Source organism: Onthophagus taurus, chromosome 7 (assembly GCF_036711975.1).
Source record: "Onthophagus taurus isolate NC chromosome 7, IU_Otau_3.0, whole genome shotgun sequence".
Lineage (NCBI taxonomy): Eukaryota > Metazoa > Arthropoda > Insecta > Coleoptera > Scarabaeidae > Onthophagus > Onthophagus taurus.
Genome location: NC_091972.1, coordinates 21,721,948 through 21,732,742, shown reverse-complemented (window position 1 = coordinate 21,732,742; position 10,795 = coordinate 21,721,948). Strand labels below are relative to the sequence as shown.

Below are 10,795 nucleotides of genomic sequence, written 5' to 3'. Positions count from 1 at the left end.
TGGAATTTTAAAGTCCATAAATCGGTATAGGGTTTATAAACATTGCCGGAGTAAATATTGTCCTTGTTTTTCAAAATGATGGAACGCTGTACTTTGTGTGAAAATGTTAAAAGACCGGATGCAATTTTTAGATTCGTGGGATCGGAGGATAGGCTTGTGATTTATGAGATTTTTTGAATAACTGTTTAATAAACAATCTTCGTACACCTTTCAGCACTTATTGATGACTTTTGTGTTTCACGATGTTTTTACGACCTAGAGAAAAACCCCCGTGAGGGCGTTGTTTCGAGTGTATTTAGCTTTTGTTTAAGACGACGCCTTGACGTGGCGCCGAGCTCTTATCTATTAGTGCAGCCCATAAATCCATCAACGAGAAGGACGCCGATTTATTTTACTGGCGAAAGATCGTGAGTTGTTCCATTGTACATTCCCGGTGATTCTTCAAGAGAGAAATAGTACGGGAACAATATTACTTGCTTCGGCAGCTTCTTCAAGCACACATCCTGAGTACCTAGACAACTTTATTTAATTTGCAGAGGAAATCTATTGCAATATTTTTATTTGTTTATCACATAATTATCTGATTCTAATTGAAACCATTAGAATGTAAAAGCATTTATAAGTATAGTACATTTAACAGATATTAGTATACATTGATTGAAATAGTATAGCTTTAGCCAGAAAGTCCATGTTATGAGTAAAAGATTTATTTGGTTATTCTATATAGAATTACATTTAGATCACCCAAAAGCAAGTTCAAAGCCTCGTTGTTGCCTAAATTATTTTAATAATATAAAGGAATCAACAATACCTCTTACTTACTTTTTATTATTTCATCGAACAAAAAGAAATCGATATATAACAAAATAGTCACAAAAACAGCTATATGAAATTGTTAAATTGAAGATAATAAAATAACGAAAATAATAAACTTCCTTAAAAACATTCTAAAAACTTACAGTCAAACTTCTAAAGCTAAAAAAGCTCGAAATATAAAATGCGGATGTTCTTATGTTCATAATATTTTTTCTTTTTTAAAAATGTTAACATTAAAATTGAATACACTAAAATAAAACGTACTACAAAATAAAATAAACAGACACGTCTTTGGAATTCGTTACACGGACCAACAAGACATGACCAAACACAGGAAAACCCATACACGAAACAAGAAAAACAAGGAGTTCAAATTGAATTCCTTTAAAAAAATAAAAATCGGGTTTTGAAATAATTACAGTTGGTCATTTAAAAGTTTAATGTTATTACCTTTTTTATGTTTTATAATTTCAAGAATTTCTAGGGGATCCAATTTGTAACTTTTTTCACATTTGTGAAGTAATTTTATTTAATTATAATTAATATTGTGTCCAGTACTAATTAAATTATAGTGTTTAAAAATATTTGAATTGCTTTTTACTTTATATTCGCGAACCCGGGCTCCCAGCATCCGACCCGTCTGCCCATGTACTTACACGGAATTGCAGATAGAACATAAAATACAGTAAACTCCACTTGCTTTCATTATACATACATCTTTATGCAGGATGTCTAACTTAACTGGTTCGTTAGAACTTTTTTAAGTTCCACTGTTCGTACTGTTTTGAAATATTGGTAGCATGGGTTGTTCATTCGGAACTTTCGATCTAAAATATTTTTAAGAAGGCTGCCACTTCCGGTTTATCGGAAGTAGCCCATAACTTCGTTATTTAGTTTTTCGTTTAATTTATTTCTATTATTATTTGTACTATTAGCTACGATTGATAATCTTTTAGTTTACTAGCTTTTATTTACCAAAAATTACAAACAGAAGATCAAATAAATGAAACAATGAAAATAAAAAATTAATGAGAAAAATTAGATTTGGAAAAAAATTATAAATTTTTATTAAATTTTATTTTGGAAATGCAATAAAATACGATACAATGTTTATTTTGTTGCCTTCATCACTGGTGACCGGAAATATACGATTTTTATATTAAAATAATAAACAAATAAATATAACTTCTTATCTTTAACTTTAAGAACTTTCTTTAATTACAATTAAAGAAAGTTCTATAAGAATTTTAACTTTTAATTATTAAATTGTAATTAAAATATAATTGTAGATTCGGCTGAAGATGACTAATTGTAAGTAAAACTATCGAACTATCGAAACCGGTTCCGTTAAAATAAATTGAATTTTGCAAGATAAGAAGTTATATTTATTTGTTTATTATTTTAATATTTAAACGAAACTTGCAACATGGATATCAACAGTTATAATACGATTTTTTGGTCTCGGTATGTCCACAACTAAGAAAATCTTTATCAATTTTTTGGAATTTTTCTTTGTGATGGGCGTTAGGTTTGTTAGGGATCTCTCATTAAGTGTTGGACACGTCCTGGCCAAAAGTTTATTACATTTGCCATCAATACAAAATAAATTTCAAATATCGGCGCTGGAATAATTTACCATGATGTTCAATGACTTACATCCATCATCAAATGTAACTAATGACAACAATAATACAAACATGAACCAAAAACTGTCAAAATTCCATGGCTTTCTAATAGAAAAACCTGTATTCCGTGCCTGTTTTGATAAATTTCCCAATATGAGGGAAACTACAATAAATAGGCATGGAAATGTTTATAGATAATCTGTAGAGAATTAAATTACCTTTCTGATAGGCTAAAAAAATATGGGGCATTCCATTTTAAATTTTCTACTTTCTCTCCATTGAATATGGAGAAACGATAACTCAATTTTTGACCAGCCTGTATAAGATACTGAGATACAACAAATCACAGTCTATTTGATAGCATCTCAAGAGTAGTCATGCCAATTTAGAGCTTTTTTGAACGTTGGCTGAGATATGGGGTTTTAAAGAGCATGTTGAAATTTGCCAAAAAAAGCTTAAAACCAAATTAACTCGACAACGAAAAACACTAACAATAAGTACCAATAACTTTTATCAAAGTCAACATATGTTTTTACGTACAATTGCAAGGTGCAATAAAAACTATAGCCACAGTATAAAGTAAAGCAGTAGTCTCACTTCGTGTCGGCACGTTTGACGTCGTGTCCGTAGATTTTTTACTGCGCATCCGCTGCGCGCACCATTGAAATAAATGTTAAACAAACTTTTATGTCGATGATAAAGATCACGCACTCATAAGGTAGCAAACGTAGCATCAATGCGCGCAGCGTGTGCGCTGTAGCAAATCTCTAGACGCCATACATATAAGGGAAGTGAGACTACTGATTTACTTTATACTGTGCTATAGCATTCCATTTAAAATAAGGAAGTTATGGTCTACTTCTGTAGACCGGAAGTGGCGGCCATCTTGAAAATATTTTAGATCGAAAGTTCCGAATGAATAACCCATGTTACCAAAATTTCAAACCTCTGCGAATAGTGGAACCTGAAAAAGTTCTAACGAACCAGTTACGTGAGACAACCTGTACCTATATCATTTCTATATCCTTTTTATGGTAATTTGATGAAAGTCTTAGAATAGTGTGGTTATTAGAAAAGGCTAAAGAAATGTTATACATTGAAAAGATATGTTGAGCTTTTAAGGTAATGTGATTGAATGATATAGGCTTTTATTTGTTATCATGGACATTCTTAAAAAACAAAGGATCTTTTTGTTGTTGAATATTAGAAAATAATTTAAATGTCATTCAAATGTTCAACTGAACTGTTGCTTTATTGTTAAAAAATTAAGTAACAATGATAGAAGTCATTTCTAAGGTGAATTTAATTGAGAAGTTTGAAAAAAGGATGTTGACATTAAGTGAAACAAGAATACTATTCTCTTCTATATTAAATAAATTTTGGTTATTTCAATTAATTGGTATGAATTACGAATTGAAAATTTAGGAATGAAGTTAATCTTTTTAAATTGTATATGCATCATAAACTTTACAAATCTTTAAACAGATATGCGGTTTATGCAATTTTGGGAGAGTCTATATGTATGTATATCACAAACTTCTGGCACTATTTTGTGTAAAAACTTCCATACAGGGTTCTCCGAACCTGTTTTAGCTAAAATATTTTTAGTTTTCCACAATTTCCGGTTATACCGAAAATGGACCGTTATTTTAAATGTAACGTACCAATTTTTATTGAATTTTCGAGATCCACGCTAAATTTTAACACAACTTGATATAAGTAATAATAATAATAAATGCCTTTATTAGAAAATAAGCTTAATTGTATAAAAAAAACATACAAAAGAAAATAGGCGAGTTCCAGCTTGTACTAGTTAGTACAGCTGCTCTAAGTCATCATATCTAGATAGCACCATATTTGAATTATTTCAATAATTATTACATTCATTATTACAATAAGAATAATTTTTCGAAATTAGATTCGAATCAGGACAAATTTTTTAAAAATTATACATGTGGTCTGAAATTTGCGGTAAATTTCCCTATCACGAGAAGTCGAAAAGTTAATTTTTTTTTAATAGCAATCCCACTTTTTTCCTTTAACGTATTGTACGCTGAAAAATGTCCTTTATTTTTCAGTCATTTTAGTTCATTTTGTCATTATATCCCTATATCTAAAATGTATGGTTTATGTAGAATCTTGATAAAAACGAAATATCGTGGTAACTTGACAATTTTAAATTATCAGTTGCCTTTAGTTTGAAGGAAGTGATATGAAACAAAATCTATTCTATGCTAGTAGATAAGTAATGCCGGTTCTGGACCGGAAGTTAATCCCCTCATCTCCTGTTACTGCGCATGCGCAGGAAGTGATGTCATAGCGCGGGAAATTTAAAATTCAAAATTTTAAAAATCATGTGATGCCCGAGGTGGTGTGTGGCGAAACTAAAAAAAGAAAACTCGAAATTTTCTAGTTCTAGGTGTAGTATTAGTTTTAGTGCTAGTGTTAGTCTAGTATTGTTTGTTATTCAGCACTAGATTATTGTATATTTTTAGATTATTGTATGGATGAATTTGTGCATCGTCTTTTTTACGAAACATCACGATTTTCGGCTTTTAACAATCAATGGGTTGTTAAGACGAGGATAAATAACAGTCAAAAGTATCCAATTCAAAGTACAGAAAGAGATATTAGTTATCAGGTATGTTATTATTAAATTAAGAAAAAAATACGAAATATCTAATTAATTATTTTTAATTATTATAGTTGATTTTAAAAACAAAAACAACCCCACCGTTAAGTATACACTACGTGATTCTGCGAGGACCTTTCGGCGATATGAAAATAAATCCAAGAATTCATCGTTTTGATTTCTCAGAGCAAGAAAATGAAAGTCCATATGTACCACTTTCTTTGCCGGATACGGCAGAATGTAATCATCTTCTTTCGGCTAAGACAATTAATTTTAGATTGATTATGTTTTTGGCGTCAAAATAAAATGATTATATCGAAATTGAAATTCGGTAAATGAAAAGAAACATTAAATGTAATCGTGTCGATATTATTTTTAATTATTTTCGCTTTCGAACGCAGTATTTCTTTTTCTAAAATTTTTTTGTTGTTAATTTTTTTTTTCTCACTTTGAAGAGATCTGCGTAATACATAGAATGAATCTCGCCTTTTTTATATACGCGTAAAAAGATTAAGAAAAATGAAATTATGTAGTGTTAGTGATTAAGTTGGGGAAAAATTTAAAACATTGAAAATTTGATTTATTTACGTAGAAAAAATCTTTCTTTCGTTTTTGATTATTTTTCTTTATTATTAAAGGTTTATATTTAATGTTTTTGACTTGATCTCGTTATATTAATTGTTTTATTTAAGATTTTTTGATTATAAAAAAATTATTTTATTAATTATTTAAATTAAAATCTTTACAAATAATGAATTCTTAGTTTATAAGAATTAATTGAATTGGGGTTTAATTTAAGGATTTTATTTGCAAAATTTGCTGTTTATTATAAAAGGTTTAATTTTTTTTTAATGGATTAAATTTAACTACTAGAATTGATATGAGTATGGCAATTAATAATGCAATTTGATAAGAATTATGTATAGTTTATAATTCATTTACACATCAGCGTGAGTTTTTGTGTTAACATTTTTGTGATTGAATCTTTTAAGGCACGGTTTGTAAAACTCTAATGTATCTTTAAGTTTTCTTTTTCATTATTTTGTGGATGTAAACTAGGAAAGCAAATTTAATTTGTAAATCCTGTACAGCTAACAAATAAAAGAAAATATATACAACATTTATTGTTTTCTTCCGTTGAAATTCATTGAAATGCATCAAAACATTTCGTTTATGTTTGAAATAATCAAGATAACTCTATATGATGCATCAACAACAATTTATTATTCCTCCTTGCAATATAATAGACAAAAAATTTTGTGTTTTTAGTTTTTAATGTCTTAACTACTTTAAGTGTTCTTCTTAAGTTTTTTCTTTGCAGATGCTGTAGCACATAACCAAATTCAATAAACTTATTAACTTTATATCTGAATGCAACATTAATTATTATTATTAGTGCTTATTTGGATTGGACAGTTTTCATGAATGTAAACATCGAAAATCCCGTTTGCAATAACTGAAATAATATTGAGTAATATTAAAAAATTATTAATAACATACATTTTGTGTTACGGAAAGAAAAATCCTCATATTCCATGTCCACATTCCCGCAATAATCTCATCGGGCTTTTGGGAACGAAGCATCATCATGCATAATGCTTTAGTGGTTTTTGGTTGGTGCTTCAAGTGCCAATTTGTATCGTAAGCGGCGAAATGAATACTTTGAGTCTAAAATAAAAGTGCAACTTTGTTTATTTAGGTAATAAGTATAAAATAATATCATTACTTGAGTAGCAATTAGTTCCCCAGCAACGCTATAAAGAAACATTTGCACCAAGATGCTTAATAAGTAGGGAACAAATCTCAAAACGACACCTAAATCGTTTTGAAATAACATTAAAAAATAAATTCCTGTACAAACTCCAGTTAAAGTGGCCGCTAATTGGTGCATTAAAATCGTTGAAAATTCGTTGTTAATATTCTTGATAAAATTCAAAACTATGCAGTGTTTTTTTACTAATTCCGTTATTTTTCGCATATTTTCATCATCGGTCTTGTTTGCGTCGTCTTTCATATCGCTCAAACTTATTTTAATTTTTTCTAGTTCGCAATAAGCTACCGTGATTACAGCCAACGTGAAACCATCGAATCCAATTATGTTAAAGAACATTAAAGTAGCACCAAATATTTGTAGTATGTAGTGGTAAACGTAACAATGATTACTTTCCAAAGGGCAATGTTTCGTGTACCAGATGACCGGAAGCATTTTCTCAAAATACAGCAGCGGTTTTAAAACGTACAAACTAAAGCAACAGCCCAATAAAACCGCGAAAAACTTAAGCCCTTTGTTCATGTAAATGTAGAGCGGTGTTACTAATTTTTCCAATTCTCCTGCTGGAAAATATTGTAACAACAATACAACATTTTTGTAAATATCTTTTCGATTTATTACGGTTATAATATATTTTACGATGATCTAAAATTATAAAAATGATTATTGAAAGTTGAATAAGTGGATACAAGAAATTGACGTTATATAATGTATCCTACTTATAGAGGACTGATAATATTTTTGCAGATGACTAAGTTTTGCTGACAAATGATTAGATACTGCCATTCGAAAAGTAGATTCTCTTTATAAAGTCTGGATAATGCTAACAAGGTACTAAATACCGCTAATAGAATTCCTGATCTTCTTATAGAGATAAGGTACTGCTGGCAAGAAACTAGATCTTGATGTAGAAGACTAAGTACTGCAGTTAAATGATTAGATACTGCGACTGAACAAGTAAACTCTCTTTGTAGAGAATTGGATACTGTTGATAAAAGACTAAATACCGCTAACGCAGTTCCACAACTGCTTACAGTGACTAGATACTGCTAGAGTAAGGTAGATTTTGTTGTAAAAGACTAAATATTGCTGCTAATGACTAGATACTGTCGCTGGTAAAGTAGATTCTCCTTATAGGAGACTGTACAGTGCTGTTAAAAGACTAAATACAGCTAATACTATTCCAGACCTGCTTTCAGAGATGAGATACTACTGGCAAAAAACTAGATATTGCTGTGGAAAAGTAAGTACTGGTGACAAATAACTAGATACTGCTACTGGAACAGTAGATTCTACTTATAGAAGACTGGATACTGCTGACAAAAGACTTGATACTACTAATAGATACTAAAACTGCTTACAGAAAACTAAATAGTGCCAGCAGAGGACTTAAAAGTCTAGATACTTTTAGTAGAAAACTAGATCTGCTGCAGAAATTTAAATACTGCTTGGAAGAGCTATAGCTTATAGAAATGTAGATTCTGTTTGCAGAAGATTTTTAAGAATATCTTTACAAACATAGCAACGCAACCCAACAAAGTACTTAAATTTCTATTAGGTCGTAAGCAATAATAATAGCTTAGCTTTTTTTCTACTCAAAATGACAAAAATATGATCAGTCACTATTGTGAAAGAATAAGTTTATAAATTTTTAGTTAGAAATAAGTTTTTCAATACCCACCTGATACATTCCAGCAACACAAGTCATAATTTCACCAAGATCGTCCATATTATTTAAACTCATACAGATCATTGTTACTAAAAGTACGGTATTGTGAAATTGCACAACCGTAAAAAAACCAATTATAAATCGCGTATAAGCATCCTTTTTGACTTTAGCTGGGTTAGAACCGATTACGGATAAAAATAGTAAAGGAATTTTAAATGCTTTCATACGATGCGATTCTGAAACACCTTCACCTTCCATTTTCACAATATTTGTTTTAAACGTATTTAACCAACGAGTAATAATGAAAGAAAAGCGAAATGGCTTTATATACTTGCATATCCTATGGATAAACGCCCACCAATTTAGTCTAATTATTCCTTTCTTGGATCGACTAAGACAAGAAAATTAAATTCGCTTTAATTTAAATTAAATTTTGAATAAATTATGATTTTATACGATACACGTATATTTTAGTTCAAGATGTTTCATTTCCCATCTTCTTCTAATATTAGAAATTAATAAAAAGTTTTTAATGGAGGTCAACTGGACCCAACTCAAAATCGGCAATTTAATTTTTTTTTGTTTATATTAAAATAAATTCTCTTATTATTTCAATAATGCCCAAAAATAACTGAGGTTTTCATGGCAATAAATGTAAACATAAAATTAATCAATTTTATTTTAACGACAATTTTAAAATATTCATTTTAACAAGATGATGGAATAACGTAAGTTTTATACGTTAATTTTTAAGTTTACTATGTAACTATCTAATTATATTATGTTTTAAATTGTGTGGATTATGCTGGTCAAAAAGAATACATCTGGGCAATGCGTACCAGAACTTACGTTGATGATAATGACGATTGGAAAGATCGTAGATTTAGTGGAGATTCCAAACTTTCCATAACAAGGTGGGAGTGGCCCTTCAAAATTAACGCACGTCTTAAACGCGTACATTGGCACAATGGTCCAAGAAATGATTTTTTCTGAAAAAATTTTCAGGAGATGCTTTCCTTGCCATATGGAAAAGTGGCGTTAACGATTCCATGCAAGATTGTATTTATCAAGCGGTCGCTTGCGCGTTGGTTATTCAAAAAAACACATGTATTTTCGATTATCGGTGATCACCACGATTTGCATTATATCGTTATTGGCCAACCGATATTTGATGTTAAATCGGTTGAAAAGAAAAGCATTGCTGGTGATGTTATGATTTGTCATACTGCTTGGAATTATTTGAACCCTAGCGGATATTTATATGAATATATGGAAGATGGAATTTATATAAAGGTAACCTAAAAAATTTTTTTTGTACTTTTCTACCGACTCTAGGACAAATATCTTGATCTATGTTTCACTTTCATATGTTGTGATCTAGTGGTGGGCAGTGGAACTAAACCCCAAAAAGATTTCTGAAATCTGATGTTTCTAAAATTCAAATTTGTCTGATGGCAATGGCATCTATATTTTAAAATTTTTAAAATTCGCGCCCCGCCAAGTGGCGCGAATTTAGGAGGTGGAACTACATACATCAGTCGTTGGTTGCTTACCTCATGTAGTGCCATCTAGCGGGGAAGGGGCCCCAATATTTTTACCTTTTCAGTTTAGTATTAAAAGCTTAGCAATTAAAGTTTAGTATTAATTAAAAAAATGATAATAAGTATGTAGGTAAGAAATACATTTATTATTATTATTTTATTAAAACAGTGGTGTAAATTAACGAAATATATAATACTTACTTATTTAATTGAATTTAAGCGAATTGAATCGATAGCTGCAAGGTGAAATATAAATACTACTTTAAAGGTTGAATTTGAATTTGAGCGGTTGAAGAAAAGTAGAAACAACAGTTGTGTTAATACATTTATTATTTAATTTTTAAGTAAAAAATAAATTTTTATAATACAATTACGGTTTAAAAAATTTATATTCACACATATGAACTGGGTATCAGATTACATATCAGATTTCTTGAAAAACAAATTTCGAGAAATAACAGGTAAATGCGAATTAAGCAGTTTAGGGCCATCTATCGGTCAGCGGCCCCCTCTTTTAGTTTCTCCACCCACCACCAGATGGCGCCACATGATCCGGAGCGCATGCGCAGTGCTTTGGAAGCACAGGGAGCAACTTCCGGTCCAGAACCGGCATTAATACACTACTTACGCTGGAAAGTAAGGAGACTTTGTGATTAATATCAAAACGAAGGGGTTTGCTACTTTCGAAGATACAGCCAATGGGTGAGGTCTGCATTCAAAAATCCTCTTCAAAAAGTTGTA

At 30.2% G+C, this 10,795-nt stretch overlaps 1 protein-coding gene across 1 annotated transcript; it reads right to left on the bottom strand.

The window, feature by feature from the left end:
- Positions 1–6,306: 6,306 nt before the first annotated feature.
- Positions 6,307–8,771, bottom strand: LOC111424674 (odorant receptor 4-like). Its single transcript, XM_071197462.1, has 4 exons — positions 8,526–8,771; positions 6,800–7,489; positions 6,586–6,741; positions 6,307–6,529 (listed from the first exon to the last, which is right to left on the bottom strand). The coding sequence occupies exons 1-4, from the start codon at positions 8,769–8,771 to the stop codon at positions 6,473–6,475; spliced, it is 1,149 nt and encodes a 382-aa protein (XP_071053563.1). The 3' UTR covers positions 6,307–6,472.
- Positions 8,772–10,795: the final 2,024 nt, after the last annotated feature.

What these genes read in the sequence shown, in the direction of transcription:
- LOC111424674 (XM_071197462.1), bottom strand. Translation starts at nt 8,771, where the DNA reads ATGGAAGGTGAAGGTGTTTCAGAATCGCATCGTATGAAAGCATTTAAA. An exon ending in GGGAACTAATTGCTACTCAA is followed by an intron (nt 6,742 to 6,799) that starts GTAATGATATTA and finishes CTTTTATTTTAG; the next exon opens with ACTCAAAGTATTCATTTCGC. An exon ending in ATATGAGGATTTTTCTTTCC is followed by an intron (nt 6,530 to 6,585) that starts GTAACACAAAAT and finishes ATATTATTTCAG; the next exon opens with TTATTGCAAACGGGATTTTC.